Source organism: Prionailurus viverrinus, chromosome B2, assembly GCF_022837055.1.
Source record: "Prionailurus viverrinus isolate Anna chromosome B2, UM_Priviv_1.0, whole genome shotgun sequence".
Classification (NCBI taxonomy): domain Eukaryota; kingdom Metazoa; phylum Chordata; class Mammalia; order Carnivora; family Felidae; genus Prionailurus; species Prionailurus viverrinus.
In genome coordinates, this window is record NC_062565.1 from 115,514,631 (window position 1) to 115,536,513 (window position 21,883).

Sequence of the window (21,883 nt, forward strand, 5' to 3'; positions counted from 1 at the left end):
TAAAGGAAAGAAATTTTGCCCCCTGTGACCCTGATGTCCTCCATAATAAGTATGAGCTAAAAAGAAAGAAAGAAAGAAAGAAAGAAAGAAAGAAAGAAAGAAATGTTCAGAACATAATTTTTCTAACTTTCAGAGAACTCCAAAGACACGATGGATCAAATGATACATCCTAAACTAACAGTTCATTTTTAAATGTTTTAGAAATCCATAGTCATCATCCAAATTTTATTGTAAATCTTCTGCCTCTTGACTATTGATCATAAAAATATATTCCTCTAAATTTCATAAAATTAATTTGGATTCAATAAAATCCAAAATTCTAATCAGGTTTTATGAACTTTATTAATTTATCAGCATTTGTCAGTTATTCAACTGAATCTACATTAAAAAGTAAACATTTTCATTATTGATACTAATTTTAATTAAGCATATTAATGGCAATATATTAACTCAAACTTTAAGATATAGACAATGACAAAATTATGCAAACATGCAAGGACTAATCTTGAGAATACTGTTCCTCGAGAAATTATCATCTTGGATTTTTATTTTATACACATTTCCAGAAGCATTTAGTTGAAAGAATGAAGGATGAATTCCAAAATCTCTAGAAACAGTTTCCTTGCAACTGTTGACTTCATTAAAGTTTTCCATAAAACAAAAGATAATGTACCTAGAAAATAGTAAAGATATTTAGGAGTTTTAGGTAAAATTTAATTTTAATCCCAAATGTTGAAATTATCTAAAACAAAATTCAATTAGTATGAAATTAGCATGTTTTCATATGCATTTTTTAATAAAACGATATTTTGCATTTTAAAATTTTGTTATGCCCTCATATTCAAACATCTAAGATACATAAGTAACTAAAGAGAACAATGGATACAGCAGCGATTAAAGAAATGAAAATCCATAAAAAATCAGACTCTTGAAAATTAGTAAGTTTGCTAATATTCATTTTCAGCGCCTATGCAGAAACATGAACTCTAAAAAACAATTTGTGTTGTTTCTGTTTTTGTTTTGACAAGAATGTAATCTATATTATACTTTTTAATTGCCACTTGGCAATACCTGATCCATGAATTCATTTCTAGTAATTTAATCTGTCACTATCCCAACAAATTAAGCTAATAATAGTACACACTCAATGCTGCTTTTACATTACCTAAAACTAAAAAGAATATAAATCCATTCAATGAAAAGTTATATATTACTTACAGAATAATGTGTCAATATTTGCTGACTTGCTAATTTCTCAAGTGTATATGGCTAGTGAGAAATTAATAGGACAGAACTGTGCCATACACATAACCTCTTTTAAGCAAACAGCACAGTTTTTAGTCAAATTATTGACTTATTTATTTATTTATTTATTTTTATTTATTTATTTTTTAAATATGAAATTTATTGTCAAATTGGTTTCTTTTTTTTCCAAAAAAATCAATTTAGTCAACTTTATTTTTTATTATTTTTTTTTCAATATATGAAATTTATTGTCAAATTGGTTTCCATACGACACCCAGTGCTCATCCCAACAGGTGCCCTCCTCAATACCCATCACCCACCCTCCCCTCCCTCCCACCCCCCATCAACCCTCAGTTCATTCTCAGTTTTCAGGAGTCTCTTATGAAGAAACAGACTCTTACCGATAGAGAACAAACTGATGGTTACCAAAGGGGAGGTGGGTGGGGGAATGGGTGAAATAGGTGATGAGGACTAAGGAGTGCACCTGTCATAATGAGCACCAGGTGTTGCATGGAGGTATTGAATCACTACATTTTACACATGACACTAATACAACACTGTATGTTAACTAACTGGAATTTATTTATTTTTTCAATATATGAAATTTATTGTCAAATTGGTTTCCATACAACACCCAGTGCTCATCCCAACAGGTGCCCTCCTCAGTACCCATCACCCACCCTCCCCCACCCCTCATCAACCCTCAGTTTGTCCTCAGTTTTTAAGAGTCTCTTATGTTTTGGCTCCCTCCCTCTCTAACCTTTTTTTTTTCTCCTTCCCCTCCCCCCATGATCTTCTGTTAAATTTCTCAGGATCCACATAAGAGTGAAAATGTATGGTATCTGTCTTTCTCTGTATGACTTATTTCACTTAGCATAACACTGTCCAGTTCCATCCATTAATTTTATTTATTTATTTATTTATTTATTTATTTATAGTCATTAGTTCATACAAATATTTTTTGTAGGAATAGGACCAAAAGTTAAAAAATATATATCAGACAAGGAATTAAGGTAAGGAATTAAGGAAAGAGGATAGATAGAAGGTAAGTTTTATGTGTATTTAATAACTTTCTGTAGTGTTTTAATTTTTAATAAGAGGCATATATTGAATATATTTTTAAAATAAGTATAAAAGAAATTATAGCCATAAAAATGAAGTATTATTAAGAAATGGAGAAAAGTATTTAGTAATGGTATCCTATTTTTTTCTATAACTCATATTAGTTAAAAATATCTGCCAAGGCTTTAAGCACAATTTTTGAATTCTGAGTGTGAGTGGATGCATGCAATTAGTATACAGGAAACATGATAACTAGTTTAACTACATTCCAATTTGTCTTTTTTTTCTTTTTATTGTAGCCTATAGAGTAAATTCAAAATTCCTTAACAAATCCAAGCTAATTTTAATACAACTGGAACTTACAAAAATCTAAAAATCTGTTGTATACAATCTTTAAATGTAATCAATTCTATCTATTCAGTCCCTCTGTATACTAGGCCAGTAGAGTTTGTTTATATCATCTAAGACTAGATTGTACTTTCCATATCTGACAGTGTGGTAATCAATACATTTTATGATTCTCCTAACAGTGGGGTTCAGACAAGAGTTAATTTTCCCAAGTCCCTCCTACCCCTCATCTAGTTGAGTTGTATGACTATTCTTTCCAAAGGTATGTGAGATATAGTTAAGTTTGTCACTTCTAGTAGGCTTTTCAAAGAGGAGCCCCCTTAAGCACTTAATTCCTTTGAATTACTTTATAGGGAGGATACAGTGATGAAGCAGTGAATGTTGATGGAGCCAAAGTTGGAAAGATCCTAGATCTCTTAATTACCATGGAAGAAAGCCTCTTACCAATTGAACATCTTAAATCATCATGTGAGACAGAAATAGAATCCTTTGAGTTTTGCCATTACAATCTGAAGGTTTATTTATTAAAACAGCAATGTTACCCTTGGTAATACATAAACAAGTTTCACTTTTAAAATACAATGCATTCATTTTTATTTTGAGTCATATCTTATTTCTGAATTCTTCTTTAGGGAATCTGAATTAAACACATGCACATGCACACACACACATTTTTTTCCCCTCAGTAGAACAAGGATAAATAGTATTTGGGAAACTGAATGACATAGTAATTTTCACATTTACAAATTTATGTAATTTCATCTGTGTTTTCTACTTAGTAAACCTAAGATTTTGAAATTTTGGAGAAACATACCTCTTTCAAAACCAGAATTTGGGAGGGGGGTCAAATTTTTTCCTTGATGTCTATAATCATAGTATTGGATGGGGAAAGTCCATATAACACAATTTATTTCAGGGTTTTCTTAGTTATAGCAAGTGTCATTATTATGTTTATTATCTTTTTTGTTTAAAAACAAAATAAAATTAAATAGCAAAATTTGTCCAAGAAAGAAATAGGGATTTCCATTGTCTCCTTGCCAAAGTAACATGTGGTGATATTGATCTGCTTTGTTGAAGGGCCCCAGAGGAGAAGAGGTGTTAAATAACTAAGGGCCTTACTAAGTAAGTAAGTTAAGTAATATGTACTCACTAAATGAAGCCACTCACAAACCCACAAGGATTATTGCTAAAACTTTGAAACATGTCTTAAAAAGTCAACATTTCCTTCTTCAGACAGTCTGTTGTAGTAATTTATGATTCGATCGTCTTTCATTACCTATGAAATCAACACAATGGATAGAACTTACAAATAAAAAGGTCTCTGTGTCTCTTACCTGTGTACTTATGTACTTTGTGGAGAACACTTAGAGCAAACAGGACTGTGTTCTGAAAGCCACTAAAGTCACGGATGAAGGGGGCTCTATCCTCATTCATAAGCATGCGTTTTGGCAGCTCCTTCTGGAATTCGTATGTTCTAATTAAGGTTGTAGGAAAGAGTGGTGGAGCTAAATAATCCACAAATAAAGCCCAGCTTCTTTCAAAATCAGCTTCTTGTTTAGAATAGTATTTTAATCTAACAGAGAAGTGGGGGAAAGTATACATTTACAGTTAGTCTACCCAGAATTTTGCCAACTCAATTTTCAAAACATAACGTGTTCAAAATGACATTCTTGAACTTTTTAGAATATAGAGTAAAGAATCTTGATGTTGATGTTAGCTCTTACACTTGAACACTTGAAAAGATGTTATTAAAATTTTTAATTTGAATATTACCATCTCAGAACATATGTGTTTTTAATCACATGTGTTTCCCTTTTCGTGAAGCATTTACATTACTTACATAAATTCTGATATGTGACCAAGTCTCATTATTTTAAAATATAAAGATAAAAATAAAAGAAAATTAGCAAAATTTCTGCTGAATTTAGACATCTCTTAACACAATGTTCATTTCAGGTAACCACTAAAAATGAAGTAACAGGTTTTTTTTTTTGTTTTTTGTTTGTTTGTTTGTTTGTTTTTTTGCTTTTTAAGGAGCTTGGTATTTTTTTTTTTTTCTGATGATCCTAGAAAGCCAACTTTTCTTTCTGTTTTTCAGGTATACAATGTAATGACTTGATATATGTGTATATTGTGAAATGATCACCACAGGAAATCTAGTTAACATTTGTTACCATGCAAAGTTACAAATTTTTTTTCTTGTGGTGAAAACTATTAAGATCCACTCCTTAGCAACTTTCAAATAAGCAACGTATCAACTATAATGACTATGCTGTATATTATTACATCCCCATGAACTATGTATAACTGGAAATTTGTACATTTTGTCCTCTGAGACCCCAGAGGAACAATTCCTATTGACTAATTATCTCTGTATAAGGGGAGGGGGGCATGCATGCAATACTTTTCCTGATTGTTTGCACATCTGTCTCTCTTTTTTTTTAAACACTGGACAGTTCACACACTATTAAGTAGACACTCTAAAAATCAGATTCCAACCCTCACCAGGGTTTTTTGTTGTTTGGTTTTCTTGTCATTGTTGTTTACTGTTTTGCATGGACAGATTCTGTTGTTCATTCTGTGTTCTTTGTAGTGAGTCATCACTGAGGTCCCTGCTCATAAGCATCATGGTCAGTTAATGATTAGTTAAAGGTTCCCTTAAGTTCCTTGAACCAATAAATCTTCCACTCTTTGCTGAGGAGCCCTGTGCATGTGTTGGGGTATATCTTCAATGCTAAGGCTTTACTTCCTATTTGGTCAGGGCCTCAAGGTAGCCAGAGGCAAGATATTAGGGTTCTCTCAGTTCTTGCCTGGGTATGCTCTCAGTTCTATTAATCCTTGTGGGCTCCCAGAAATGTTTGTGGGTCCTGAAAAAGACAAATGATCTGTAGACATAGTAACAAGTAGACACCAAACCATTTTTAGACTGACTTCAATCCATCAACAAACACTCCCTTCAGTGAACAGGTTTTGCAAGTATCCAATAAGTGACATCTCTTCATTTCTAAAAGTCAGTCAACAAGGAATGGACTCCCTGCATAAACATTTCTCTAATGACAAATGACAGCTGTCTCACCTGCATAACCCTCCTATACTGATGACTCAACTCACTTAAATGCCTAAAAATCTACCCGTTTCTGAACTCCGCTCTTCAAAGACTTCAGTGAAAAAGACAGTGTAAGATGGAAAGATTATTACCATATTGAAACAAAATAACTCTAGATCCACTCTTACCTATTGTGAAAGTTTTTACTAGCAATCTCCAAAGATGAGACATGTGCAGCCCATAAGTACTCCAACAGGCCATCAAAGGAACTAGAATGTGACTTCACGTGCTATCCAGGAAAAAAACAAGTTATTGATATGTGGGCAATTATAACAATCTCTCTTCTTGAAAATCAGTTCTATTTACAAATATAATTTTTCAACATTCTAAATAAGGGGAGAACATTTTTTTTCTAAGAGTTAAGGTATGAAAGAAAGATTTAATGCTTAACACTTCCTGAAGATCTCAATATCAGTTATTTTAATTACTAGTGATACTGAAATCATACGAAAAGAATAAACCATGTGTTTCAGAAATGTTCAGGATTTTACACTGTTTGGAACAAGATCTTTAGTATTTTGTACATTTGTTTTTTTCTTGCCATGCAACAAACTGTCCACAAAGTGTCAAAGCTAATCTTATGCAATATAATGAAGAAGTTCTCTAAAGGGAACCCCAATCTTTAGTCATTTACTCTTTCACCCATGACACTTTGCTTTGGACATCAATATTTGCTTCTGAGTGTCAAATGCTCATTTTAATCAAGTCATATGTGATTTGGTTATCAAGAGAGTTGAAATAAGCTGATCAAATTCACCACAACCTATCTCACAATTGCATTTGTATATCAGTTATTGCTCAGTTGTCCTGAAATTATGATGAGCTAGGACACTTCATGCACTGTTAAGCCATAATTTCTCTGGGTTCACCTGTGTGTATATAACTTTAGTATGAAAAGGGTAGATAGGGCAGTCTTGATACCGTATTGGCAGTGAGGATGCTATTGAGGTATGATGTCATGCAGCAATGCACTCATAATGATATTGCTGTCACCATAATATTTTCACATTAGGAAATTTATTCCTTAGGACTGCATTGTGCAATGCATAAAAAATCTACATGAAGTGCTATTCAAAAATTATCTGGCTAGCCTTGAAAGTATTAATTAAAGCACACACACACACACACACACACAAAACCTGGTAAAATTCATTCCACTTTTTCATTGCTTCTGGAAAGGATGAATGACAGCTAGAAACATTGTAACAAAAATTCATCTGATCCTTGGGCGGTGGCAGAAAGGTGACTTTGTCTGATGGTATCCCCATTATACCAGAATCAACCGCAGCAAGGAAGGGCATTGCAGAGAGATAATAATTAAGATCTGTATAAACAAACATTTATTAATATTGTTAATATATAAAAGAGGTTGTTTTTGAAGTAAAGAAGTCTCTCATAAAAGTAAACCCACAGATCTAGATATGTGGTAAAACTTAAGCAGTAATTTTGGGAACTTTGGGAATATTATCAGAAATTTCCCTTAATGTTGGGACACCTGGGTGACTCAGTGAGTTAAGCATCCAACTCTTGATTTTGGCTCAGGTCATGATCTCACAGTTCATGAGTTCAGGCCCCACATAGGACTCTGTGCTGATAGCAGGGAACCTGCTTTGGATTATCTCTCTTTCTCTGCCCCTCCCCTGCTCATTCTCTTTCTCTCTCTCTCTCTCTCTCTCTCTCTCTCTCAAAAAAAAATAAGTAAACATCAAAAAAAAAAAGAAATTTTCCTTAGTGTTATATACAACTTGAATATGCTTCTCTTAAAAACCCTGAGTTGTACATTTATTATTTTATTTTATTATTTTATTTTACACACACACACACACACACACCACAGAAAGAGAGAGTGGGGGAGGAGCAGAGAGAGAGGGAGACACAGAATCTGAAGCAGGCTCCAGTCTCTGAGTCGTCAGCACAGAGCTCGACGTGGGGCTCGAACTCACAAACTGTGAGATCATGACCTGAGCTGAAGTAGGACGCTTAACTGACTGAGCCACCCAAGTGCCCCATACATTTATTATTTTAAATCATGGATAATAATTGCACTGGAATTTAAAATACTAATTAAATTCCAAGGTACAGTAAGTGAAAAATTTAAAAATTAGTAACAGCATTCTATACTTTTCTAAGTTTTATTCTAAAGCTGAAAATCTGACATAGCTTTAAAATACAATAATATTTATCTAGATATTTCCCTTGTTAACAAGGTTTTATTTCATAATATAACACAAATTTTGCTCCCGCCTTATATGTTTCAATCAAACTTTGAGGTTTCTGGTCTCCCTGATATTTTTATAATTAAATAAATTAATCAGTAAATTAAAAATATATCTATCTCAAAACCCATTTCAAGACATCCACATTTGAGCCAAACAGACTTTGTTTTGTTTCGTTTTATAAAAGCAGTGATTCTGGGTTTGGTTTTGCTTCTCTGATTGGGATCTTAAGTTGAACTGATTTTTTATGGAAAGGTCATCTATTTGAGGTTTGACGGTCACACTGAACTCACCAGCCCACCAACTGTCCACAGAGATGCACAGATGATCCCCAGACTTACGGCCACAGTCTGTACTTTCTGTGGGATCGGCTAATCTGCCTAAAAGAGACAAAATCCAGAGTTGGTTTTACCAGGACCCCTTCCTAGCTGTAGAGACAAACGCTAACTAGACACACCATGTTTACAGGAATAAAGAATTGTGTCAGCTTTCCTATCACATTGTCTTTCCTTCACTTCATGACTTTCTGCTTCCTATCTTCCATGCATATTTTTTCCTTTTCCTTAACATCCGTACAATGATCTACTTTCTCTCACAGGCCTTATTTTTTTTTTTTTTTAACTTCTGTAGTCTGTGTTTTTTCCATTTACTAACTACTCTGCATCTTCGATATTAGGGAGTGAATATTCCTGTATAGTAAACAAGATCTGGACTCATTTGCTGAAAACCAAATCCTTTTTCATTGCTTACCGACTATTTGACCCTAGGTAAGTAACTTCTGCAAGCCTCAATTTTCTCGTGTATATATTAGAATAACAATAATTACCTCCTAGAAGTCTGGGGTTTTTAAATGAAGGACTTAAAAAGTGCTCAGCTCAGGGGCATTTGGGTGGCTCAGTCTGTTGAGCGTCTGACTCTAGATTTCGGCTCAGATTGTGATCTCACAGTCATGAGTTCAAGCCCCGGGTCGGGCTCTGTACTGACAGTGCAGAGCCTGCTTGGGATTCCCTCTCTCTCTTTCTCCCTCTGCCCCTGACTTGCTGTGCTCTCCCTCAAAATAAATAAACTTCAAAAAAGTGCTCAGCTCAGAGAATATGTGTTTCTGTAAATATTAGCAATTATTCTATTTTTATCTTTTTGTCATCCTCTCTTACCTCCGACTTTCAAAACATGCCTTTCTGTTTTTTTTCACACTTGATATTTTTTTACCTTCTGCATATACTTGCATATCCCTGAAGCTGTCTCTGACTCAATGCCTGTCTCTGTCCCTGTTTCAACCATTTTCACACTGGCTTATTCTCTTTACTCCTGCTAACTTTCTCTTTTCTCTAGTTCTTCTTGACCAGATGAACTTTCAGTGGGCAAAAGGAAAGGTTTGAGTGGTTCTGCTCATTCATGGAAATTTCCCAAAATTGTTAATCTTCTTTTGAACTAGAATAATATTCAAGTATGTGAAACATACCTCTCCTGGTTCTTAGGTTTTGTCTCAGTTGGGAGTTATTTTAAATCTGCTTCCAAGACTCTCTGTCCTTTTAAGACCACTCAGTCTCTGAGGATGGTTGCCCATGAAGCTAATCTGAGGATTTCCTTATGTTGCTGACTTCTTTGTCGTCTACTCTATATACAAAACTGTGCTCCAGTTCCATTTTTGCCAAATCTGCACAAAACTGCTTTATTGGTGATTCCAAGTCACTTCCAACTGAGATACCTGAGAGCATACCTGAGACTGAACCCCTAATCTTGATTGTCAAGGAAGATTGCATCATGAATCTTCTGTTCTTTGCCAGAGGAGTTTCAGGACTCTTCTGGACATCTTCAGTACTTTCTCTTTCTTTACAGCCAAGCTGTGCCTGCTTCCAGATGTTTTATCTTCTGAAGAAATTTTTTTCTTGCCTTTCCATGGCAAGAAATACGTCATCCTCCATAACCTTGACCAAACATTGTTTTCCATCATACCCACTTTTTCCAGAACAAAATTTGTTATATTTATTACTATTCAAATTCAAAATTTTGGAAAATATAGCAAACTGTATTTTCCAACTAGATTTATTTCTGTAGCATACATTATGTATCTCCTATACTCTCAACATTTTCCTCTTTCTCTATTTTTCTCATGTATACAAAACTAATTCCACTAATTCTTGCCCTTTTGCTCTTTCTAGTTCTTTGTCCCTGGATTACTATTTTAAAAGCCTATCAACATTGTACCCTTTTTTCAAGATTCACTTCAAATCTTACTCTATTCCCAGATGATTCCAGCTCACGACATTCACTTTTATCTAACATCTTACGATTCAACTCTTTCTTGCTCTATGGTTGGATCATTTCTAACTCTCCTTCTTAACCATGTTGTAACTCCTTCAAGGGAAGGCAATGATATCTACTGTCAATTTCTCGTATATGTGCCAGTCTTCCCTTTTTTTCATTTAAGTGTTGCTTCGTCACTTCTTTATCCTCCCTCAGACTTCCAGTATTCTCTCCCCAGTTCAAACATTAGTCTGATTAAAATTTCAGCTAACCAATAAAAATGAATGAATGCTGACATATGAAACTAGACAGATGAATTTCAAAATAATCATGACAATTGAAATAAACCAGACCAAAAAAGGAGCACCCAACTGTCTATATGAAAATTCTAGATAATTCTATCTAATCTGTAATGATGGAAAGCACATCAGTGGTTACTGGTGAAGTTTGGGAGTGGGGGGATGAGTAGTTGGAGGAATGGGGAAGGCTGGGAGAGACTGGGTAAAGAGAAGTTCCTGAAGATGAGAATACAAAAGGGAAAAGAACATTTTTGGAATGATACATATGGTCCTTATCTGTGGTGATGGGCTCAAAGCTATATACCTATACCAAACTTACCAAAAAATACATCTTACATATGCTGTTTATTCTATGTTTATTACATATTAATAAAACTATATTTAAAAAAAAACATGTGCTAAGCAATCTAGAAGCAAACATTTAATGTATTCAAGTATTTTGTAAGCATTAGGCTCTTGTTACTAAACTAATCCATATTGCTTAAGAGCCCGATTAAAATTCCCCAGTCTGACTTAAAGACATCTCTTTAACTAACCTTGGTTCATCTTCTCAAATAAACCACCCACTACTCTTTCACATTCCAGTTCTTCTGCCTATGTGGTAGTCTTCTTCCAGTAAAACCTGCTATCAATGCCATCTTTGTAATTAGTATACCAGCAGTTATATTCTCGCAATGCCTCCATCAAGCTCTTTGGTTCTAATTTCTTCCCATGATATTCTCAGCCCATGGTTGTCACTGTCTTTCCTGAGCTACTCTTGTACTTACAGTCCTTATCATGTCTTTGAGACTTACCATACTGTGGGTGAAATATTTTTATGGGCTATTTCATAATTTGTAATTCTGTTTTGGTTTTCTCTAGTCGTATCGTAGAATTCAACTCAATTAAATACATAAATCAGCCCTTAAAAAACAGTAGAATCCCATGTATTGTATTCATGAATGAAAATGATGTTTTGAAAATACCTTATCCAATATTTTACTTTACTGTTTGTTCATTACTGGGCCCAGAGCTGAAAATTTTTGTAGGAGTAAGTGTGTGCACCCCTTGGGGGAGTTGATTATTGTTTACAGAGGATCTTATGTTTTTGCTTCTCCAGAACCATGTCTCAGGAGTTCATATATTCTTCTTTTCCATGCCAAGGGCAGCCCAAGAATGGGAATTATACTGGATGTCAGGAGATTCTCCCAACGAACTTGGATGTGATGCCAATTCAGACTGTCATCACAGATCAGACATTGCAGTCTCTTTCTCTGTCTTTTCTATAATGCCACCCATCTTCTCACTGATTTCTTTCTTCCAATAGTGTTTTCTAGAAGTTGATAGTGAAGGTCTCTTCCCATTGAACAAGATGGCTTGGGGCTTATGATATTTTTGTTCCAAAACAAATATCTACGTTTATTCCTCAGTAGAGATGCTATTTTCAGGTTTTCCTACAGAGGTTTTGTTTTTTTCTCTTTTGTCACTCCAATCTCTATGACTATAGTCTAATCATATTTAGAATTATAGATAATGCAAATTAATCTTATACACCCATGTGTAGTTAATGCATATCACCTTAGCTGTTTTGTTGTTGGATGTACTCTTCAGTGTACAAGAACTAGGCTTGGTCCCAGTAGCACATCAATTAATAGTTATTGATATTGACTGAACTAAGCCTAATATGCTGTGCTTCGGTGAGTGTGGTAATCACTAGCCACTTGTAGCTCTTCAAGTTAAATTAATTAAAATGAAACAAAATCAAGAATTCAGTTCTTCAGAAGTATTAGCCATTTCAAGTGCTTAGTAGCTTCATGTAAGAATATAAGAGCTGCTGCTTTCATAGAGAACAGTGCAAATAGAAACATTTCATCATTGTACACAATTCTTTTGGACATTTCTGGCTAGCAAAAACCATGCATGTAGGGGACATTCCATAAATACTTGATAGAGATTGGGCAAGAACGCAAATGGCTGGAAAAGGAATAGAAAGGAAAGAGAAAAAAATCAATTTTCACAAAGATGGTGCTAAATGTACAAGGTACTACTTCCTAATTAATTTACACTTAAATCAAAGGTCATTGTAATGTAGTCATTGTAATGAAAAAGAGACACTCTTACCTGTCTGATATTGCCATCCATGATGTACAGGCAATCCCCATAAAATATTTTGTTCATTTTCTGGTGAAAATTTTGCAAAATATTTGGCTGTCTTGTTCAGTAGGATTTTGTACGTCCCCAATCTCTCAGGATAATGCCAGAAGTTAATGGTATACTTTCCATTTTCTATCTTATAGTCACTGAACTGACCAGGACTCTCTTTCCACAGAGGGGGATATACATCTGAGATATTGGATGCTCTTGCTAAAGAAGCAAAAATACAACTAACGATTAGATAAGGCCAGGAAAGATCGAAAGCCATGGTGTTTAGCCCAGAGATTGAGATTATGACAGGACCTTTGTTGGGAAATGGAGGAGGAAGCTACATTGTTTTTCTGCACCTCATCTAATCAACACCTTCCACTGCCTTTCTTGGTAATGAGAAGGTGGAGGTAAACAAATGCCTTACCAAAGATAGTAGGCTACCTCCCTTGTTAATCATCTCAAAATTGTTGATTATGTATCAGTCTCTAGAATTTTTAGTAAGACTGTGTTCATCCTAAATTTATTTTTGTCTCTATCTTCTGTCTGTCTCTCATATTAATTATGATAATAAATTGTATGTCTTTCCCAGAGTTACTTGATTTTTTTTTAATTTTTATTTTTTAGAGAGTGTGTGGGTGGGGGAGAGGGGCAAAAGAGAAAAAAGAATCTTAAGCAGGCTCCGTGCTCACTGTGGAGCCCAATGCAGAGCTCTATCCCATGACTCTGGGATCATAACCTGACACGAAATCAAGTCAGCTGCTCAACTGATTGAGCCACCTAAGCACCTCTAGAGTTATTTCAATTTTAAAGAACGGCTGTTTATCCAATTTTATCTCTAGTTAGTGGGATTTCAGCCACATAAATAAACAGTTAAGTAAACAATTTCAGATAGAATTTGTAAGACATTTTAGTGATATTTGGGACTTTACCAGATTTCTTTGAAATTTTAGTTCAAGTGCAAGTCCAGACTTGTATGTCAGACATATCAACCCAAATTCCATGTTACCAGGATCTGAGCCAAAAACTTGTGTGCAGGCAGTTGCTTTGTGGTTACAGAGTAAAAGAAAAAGAGGGAGAAAAAAAAAAGAAAGGAGGAAAGTGAATACAAGGAGAGACTATCCAGTTTGCTTCCACTAAGGGTGTGGGTGCTTAATGTTTTCTTGGGACTAAGGAGGAACACTCCTATGAAAGAGCCCCTGGCCTTGAGGAATGGAATTAAGCATTTGCTCTTATCGTTCACTGGCCAAAGGCGACCCAAAATGTAGAAACTCTGCTGCACTTCTGGTTGCACACTTCTGGTGTGCTAAGTCTGTTGTTATTGCTGTTGTTTTTGTTTTGGTTACACTTTCTTTCCAGATAAGGAAACAGGTTAAGTAGTTCAAAAAGCTGATGGAGCGCTTTAAGTGAGCTGAAAACTATACGTGTGTTATTCTGCTCCACCTTGAGGGTAATATGTCTTCTTACTGGTTTGGAGACACATTCTTTGCATGCCACCAATCGCAGGCTTCCTCTTTGCCCTGAACTCAGCTGCTCCAAGGATTAGAGGTGAGGCCAAAGTCTCCCTATCCCTAATAGAATGGAAGGCCCTACATATGCTGAAGAACTCCAAAGGCAGGGAGAGATTGAACTCTTCAAAGCTCTCTGGGATACAGGGACCCAAATCACCAACTTTCTCAGTCCCATATGAAAAAGGGATGCTGAGTAGAGGTGGTAAAGCCATGACTCTAGAGTAAAAACCACTGTACCATGTGAGGGAGTAGAAATAAAGAGCATCTGAGCCAGAGCACTTTCTAGACACTGAGAAAGACACAAATGAAGCACCAACGAGGAAAAAAATCTTCTCCAACAGCTCCAGCCATCACCTCTAGTCTAACCAACCTGCCACTCTCTGCTTCCCTAACTCTCAGGTAGGAAGCAACACAGTGTCCCGGAAGAACAATTGGATCCCTTGATATCCTGAATTGAACTGATAACAGATCAGTTTATAAGAAACTTTTTTTTATTAGAAAACCATTCCTAAGCCACACAACTAAGTTGAAAGGCGTTTATTGAGCAGTAACTTTTATTGTAGGTGCTGTATTAGCCCTGGCCTGCCGTGGTGAACAAAGTACAAAGATGCCTGTCTTTGAGATGTTGTTGGTTCACAACCCTCTCAGGAGCTTCCTAGATGTCACCTGAAATATATGAGGAGGGCAGGGAAAGACCGAAGAAAGAGGCAGACCACTCCAGGTTGGTAGATGGCAGCCTTCCTAAATAAAGGAAGCGTACATAGGAGGCTTGTTTTGGACAGCAGCAAGATGAATGTATCCCGCATCTGCCTGCCAAATCTTAAAAGTTTCTAAAAAGGCCTTAACTGTATTTAGTCACATATACCATGTAGGTGTTTTCAACACCGCATCCCTATCCCTGTAGGTTTCAGATAGATAGGGATAGGGATAGGAAAGACAAGCAGAACCCACATTCCAAGGACAGAGGTGGGGGGGGGGTGGGGAGGAGCCTCTGAAGACCAGGATCCAGCTCATGGGTTAACTGGCGTCTTTTTGATGTCTTTCCCCAACAGATGTTCAACAAAGGATTTTTGTAAAAAGGTAATCTCTGAAAAAAGAAAGTAATTTGATTTGTGACAGATGAACTTTACCTTCAATTTCATTTTTCAATTTTTATTGATGTATAATTGACAAAATTTGTATATATTTAAGATACATAATGTGATGCTTTGAGATGTATATACATAATAAAATGATTACACAATCAAGCTAATAGTCCTTCCATTACCTCACATGGTTACCATTTTGTGTGTGCATGTATGTGTGTGTGTGTGTGTGTGTGTGTGTTGTGAGAATACTTAAGTTCTACTCTCTTAGCAGTTTCAAATATGAAATACAGTACTATTCACCATACTTGCTATGTTGTACATTAGATCCCCAGAACTATTCATCTTATAACTGAAAGTTTGTGCACTTTGACCAGTATCTCCCCACAGCCCCTAGTCTTTAGTCCCTCGCGACCACCATCCTACTGAGCTTATGTGAGTTCAACTTTTTTAGATTTCACATGTAAGTGAGATCATGCAATATTTGCCTTACCTGTGTCTGGTTTATTTCACTTTGTATGATGTCCTCCAGGTTTTTCTATGTTGTCACAAATGGTAGATTCCCTTCTTTTATATAGCCAAGTGATATCCCATTGATGAGTTCTTATAATTTATATTTTATTACATGGAAGAGAACTAAGTGCATATGCAATGCTGGGAGACTGCAAAAGAGGAGGAAACATCTTAATATCTGAGACTCCTAACAGTGGAGTAAGAAGGGTTGCACATAATTTATTAGGTCAGAAAAATGTTTTTTCAATTATGACATATTTAATAGTATTATTTTAGTCTTTTAGGCAATATTGGTATTACTGATCTTAAGAGCTCAGGATGGAGTTTTAAACAGCTTTGACTTCATGAATCCAGATGAACTGGAAAATTTAAACATTTTATTTCTTCTGGAAGAGGGGCATTAATTTATTTTTTCATTTATTTTTTTAACTATACATTTACTGAATATCAACTAAGTGCAATATATTATGGAGAATGAACATTTTAAAGGAATCAGATATTATTTATTTTCAGGGGAAAGTTTTGAGAAAATTATGAATAAAGAGTTATAGAAGTTCAGAAAAGGGAGTGATATCTGTAGGTTTCAGATAGAACTGGAGTCATCAAATAAGAGAAGATTTTTAAAGAGGAGATGGTATATGAGTTGGAATTTATACATGAGTTCTACAAGCAATGAAGGGTCTGTTTTCTGATTCAGAGGCATCTTGATTCCAGTCAGAAACTGTATATACATGAAATAATGGAACACACAATTAAACACATATATACATGAAATAATCCTTGGAGACACTAATCACTTTATTTTTATTTACATGTATAGCTTTATTCTACAAACATAGCTTCTCTTTTCCATGTAACTTGTTCAACTTTGGTAAGACGTGCTCCAGAAACAGTTAAAAATAGATTGTTGTAAGAACAAGGTGATATGCACAGTGGGAGGGAGAATATATTTGTATGTTCTCAGTTGAGTTTTAGCCATATATTGGAGCTAGGTATGATACCAGTTCAAATTTCTGTTTTTCCATAAATCTTTCGTGACACATCATATTGCTGTGTATACAACAGGACTTCATTTGATGTATTTGATTGCACTTGTTGTTAGTAAATGAGGATGTATTCTGGATATATTGTAAGTAAGCCAGTAAAAGAAGAAAGAACTCAATAGCTTTTAATTTTCAGTTCTAAATTAATTGTTCTGCACAGAATGGCCATGTCTCAACATTTTTAGTGCCCTTCATAGTTATTCGTTTTCCTGAGTATATGTCAGTTTCACAGTTCTTAAAATGAAACTTGATGTCTGTTTATGGTCCTTGTATTGGGTAAAGACATAAGCCTAGAAAAATTTGGTTACCAATTGTTAACTGCTTATTATTTATGCAGAATTTTAATATAACCTGGCAATTAAGTCAGTTGAAAGTTTGTTTAACTGCCAATATTTTTCTTGGTTAACTATCAATAAGCATCTAATAAATATTTTTTAATCACATACTTTTGTCAAATCCAATATAATTCATTCTGCTGAAATATCTTCATTTACCTGAAGTTAGTGCTTTGTATAAAGGTATGACTTAGTGATAGAGATTTATGCTAACACTGAAACAGAAGTAGCCAAAGAATTATTTAAGGACAGACATCACCATAATCTTTCAGGACAGGAAGTGGTTTACTCCATCACAGACACCAGGCACAAAACTAGGATCCCTTCACTTTGGTTATATCTCTGTTGTAAAAGCTGAATAAAGATAATATAAACTGTAATTAACCTGCTTGTAATGATCCAGTCTTCCATTAGAGGTGTGTGCGAGTGTGTTTGTGTGTGCATGTGTGGGTGTTAGCATTTTGATATGCTTCTAGGTTCATTTTTAAAAAAATATTTATTATTTATGGAAAAGAAAGAAAGAGAGCATGGGAAAGGGGCAGAGAAGGAGACAGAAGCAGGCTCCACTCTGTCAGTGCAGAGTCTAAGGGCTGGAACTCACAACCTGTGAGGTCATGACCTGGGCAGAGAATAAGATAGGACGTTTAACCAACTGAGCCACAGAGGCACCCCTAGGTTCATTTGTTTATGTTAAGATTCAATTTTGATTTTTAATCTATATTCATTTTATTTTATTTATAATTTAAATTGTTAACACTTTAAATGCCAAAACAATGTAAGAAGCTACACTCGAAATTTCATTCCTTTCTCTATCCCTTCCAAGCCCATTTTTACACAAGATTGGTAGTCAGTTACATAGCTTCTGGCTTATCCATTCTGTGAGTGGGTCACCGCCACCATATCAATCCCACCTGTCAGCACTGAAAGCCTTCAGGGAGCAAAACAGTGCCACCTAGTGGACACTGGAGCCTCTTACACCAAGTCCAGACCCCCTGTGCCCTCAAGGTGGATTTCCACTAAAACATCAGCCTGAGAATCAGCGCTGCAGGCCCCTCTTCCAAAAGACCGGCATAAACCAGTCTACCAAAGAGTCCTACAAAGGTTCAACTGTAGGGGAAATAGGATCTAGTTTCCTGTTTACTTTTATTCTTTATTTTTTATTATTGTTTTTTCATTTTTTCAATTCTTTTAAAAAATATTTATCATTATTTTCTATTTTTATATATGTTTATATATATCTTATTTTTTGTTTAATTTATTTTATTTATTTTTACTTTATTTTCTTCATCTAGGTTTTTTTTTTAACAAGCAGACCAAAATACACCCAGGATCTAGTTTTGTTTTTTCGCTTGTTATTGTTTTATTCTTTTTTGTTTTGTTTTGTTTTTCTCTCTTCTTTTTTTTTTCTGGACAAAATGACGAGATGAAGAAATTCACCCCCAAAAATGAACAGGAAATAGAACTCATGGTCAGGGACTTAATCAATACACTTAAGCAAGATATCTGAACTAGAATTTAAAACAAGGATTATAAGGATACTAGCTGGGCTTGAAAAAAGCATAGAGGATACCAGAGAATCCCTTTCTACAGAGATTAAAGAAGTAAAATTTAGGCAGGCCAAAATTAAAAATGCTATAACTGAGATGCAAACCCAAATGGAGGCCATAAAATGAGGATGAATGAGGCAGAGAAGCAAATTAGTAATATAGAAGATAAAATTATGAAAAATAATGAAGCTGAAAAGAAGAAGGAAAGAAAGGTCATGGATCATAAAGACAGATTTAGGGAACTCAATGACTTATTAAAATGTAATAAGATTTGTATCATAGGAGTCCCAGAAGATGAAGAGAGAGAAAAAGGGGAAGGCTTATTTGAGTAAATTATAGCTGAAAACTTCCTTAATCTGGGGAAGGACACAGACATTAAAATCCAAGAAGTACAGAGAACTCTCATTAAATTCAACAAAAGCCAAACACAGCCAAGGCATATCATAGTCAAATTCACAAAATAGACAAGGAAAGAATCCTGAAAGCAACAATGGAAAAAAAGTCCCTAACCTGCAAGGGAAAACAGGTTAGGTTTGCAAAAGATCTGTCCACAGAAACGTGGCAGTCCAGAAAGAAGTGGCAGGTTATAGTCAACATGCTAAATGGGAAAAATATGCAGCCAAGAATTCTTTATCCAACAAAGCTGTCATTCAGAATACAAGGAGAGATAAAGAGTTTCCCAGAGGAACAAAGGCTAAAGGAGTTCATGACCACAAAACCAGACATGCAAGAAATTTTAAGGGGGACTCTGTGAGTGGAGATACAAAAGACCAAAAGCAACAAAGACTAGAAAGGAACAGAGAGCATCACCAGAAGCACCAACTCTACAGGTAACACAGTGGCACTAAATTCATATCTTTCAGTAATCACTGTGATGTAAACGGACTAAATGCTCCAATCAAAAGACATAGGGTATCAGAATGAATAAAAAATCAAGATCCATCTATATGCTGCCTACAAGAGACTCATTTTAGACCTAAAAACACCTGCAAATTGAAAACGAGGTGATGGAAAACCATCTGTCATGCTAATGGAGGTCAAAAGAAAGCCAGAGTAGCCATACTTATGTCAAACAAACTAGATTTTAAAACAAAGACTGTAATAAGAGATGAAGAAGGGCATTAGATTGAGTAGCCTATCCATCAAGAAGATCAAACAATTGTAGGGGCACCTGAGTGGCTGAGTTGGTTGAGTGTCTGACTTTGACTCAGGTCATGATCTCATGGTTTGTGAGTTCAAGCTCTACATCGGGCTCACTGCTGTCAGTGCAGAGCCTGCTTCGGATCCTCTGTCTCCCTCTCTCTTTCTGCCCTTCCCCCATTTGCGTGCTTTTTGTCTTTCAAAATAATAAATAAATATTAAAAAATAAAAATAAATAAATATTTAAGATCTAATAATAGTAAACATTTATGCCCCCAACTTAGAAGAACCCAAATATATAAATTAATTAATAAAAAACATAAAGAAACTCATTGATAATAGTATAATAATAGTAGAGGATTTAACACCCCACTTACAGCAAAGATCATCTAAGCAGAAAATCAACAAGGAAACAATGGCTTTGAATGACACACTGGACCAGATGGACCTAACAGATGTATTCAGAACATATCACCCTAAAGCAGCACAATACACATTCTTTTTAAGTGCACATGGAACATTCTCCAGAATCAGTCACATACTGGGTCACAAATCAGCCCTCAACAAGTATAAAAAGATTGAGATCATATCATGCATATTTTCAATTTACAACACTATGAAACTTGAAGTCAACCACAAGAAGAATTTTGGAAAACCCTCAAATACATGTAGATTAAGGAGCATCTTCCTAAAGAATGAATGGGTTGGGGAGCCTGGGTGGCTCAGTCAGTTAAGTGTCTGACTTCAGGTCATGATCGGGTAGTTTGTGAGTTTGAGACCCACATAGGGCTCTGCACTGACAGGTCAGAGCCTGGAGTCTGCTTCAGATTCTGAGTCTCCCTCCGTTTCTGCCCCTCCCCTGTCTCTCTCTCTCTCTCAAAGATAAATAAACATTTTTTTTTAATTTTTTTTTCAACGTTTATTTATTTTTGGGACAGAGAGAGACAGAGCATGAACGGGGGAGGGGCAGAGAGAGAGGGAGCCACAGAATCGGAAACAGGCTCCAGGCTCTGAGCCATCAGCCCAGAGCCTGACGCGGGGCTCGAACTCACGGACCGCGAGATCGTGACCTGGCTGAAGTCGGGCGCTTAACCGACTGCGCCACCCAGGCGCCCCATAAACATTTTTTAAAAATTAAAAATAAAAAAGAATAAATGAGTTAACAAGAAATTAAAGAAGAAACAAAAAATACATGGAAACAAATGAAAATGAAAACACGACAGTCCAAACCCTTTGGAATGCAATAAAGGCAGTCCCAAGAGGGAAGTATTGCATTTCAGGCCTATCTCAAGAAGCAAAAAAGGTCCCAAATACTCAACCTAATCTTACACCTAAAGGATCTAGAAAAGGAACAGCAAATAAAACCTAAATCCAGAAGAAAAAGGGGAAATAATAAAGATCAGAGCAGAAATAAATGATATAGAAACAACAAAAACAAAACAGTAGAACAGACAAATGAAACTAAGAGCTGGTTCTTTGAAAGAATTAACAAAATTGATAAGCTCTTGGCCAGACTTATCAAAAATAAAATAGAAAGGACACAAATAAATCAAATCATGAATGAAAGAGGAGAGATCACAACCAACACCACAGAAATACAAGGAGTTATAAAAGAATACTATGATAAATTATTTGTCAACAAACTGGGCAATTTGGAAGAAATAGATAAATTCCTAAAAACTCACAAACTACCAAAACGGAAACAGGAAGAAATAATAAAAAATTGAACAGACCAATGAGCAGCAAAGAAATTGAATCAGTAATCAAAAATCTCCTGACAAAGAAGAGTCCTTTGATGAAGAGTCAAAGATGACTCCCCAGGGGAATTTTACCAGACATTTAAAGCAGAATTAATACCTATTCTTCTCAAACTATTTCAAAAAGTAGAAATAGAAGGAAAGCTTCCAAACTCATTCTATGAAGTCAACATTACCTTGATTCCAAAACCAAATACCCCACGTAAAAGGAGAATTACAGGCCAATATCCCTGATAAATATGGATGCAAAAATTCTCAACAAGATATTAGCAAATTGAATCCAACAGTATATTAAAAGAATTTTTCAC

At 35.3% G+C, this 21,883-nt stretch overlaps 1 protein-coding gene across 1 annotated transcript; it reads right to left on the minus strand.

The window, feature by feature from the left end:
• Nucleotides 1-572: 572 nt before the first annotated feature.
• Nucleotides 573-12,924, minus strand: LOC125165197 (protein LEG1 homolog). Its single transcript, XM_047857781.1, has 6 exons — nucleotides 12,624-12,924; nucleotides 8,271-8,357; nucleotides 6,901-7,085; nucleotides 5,890-5,990; nucleotides 3,990-4,228; nucleotides 573-673 (listed from the first exon to the last, which is right to left on the minus strand). The coding sequence occupies exons 1-6, from the start codon at nucleotides 12,922-12,924 to the stop codon at nucleotides 573-575; spliced, it is 1,014 nt and encodes a 337-aa protein (XP_047713737.1).
• Nucleotides 12,925-21,883: the final 8,959 nt, after the last annotated feature.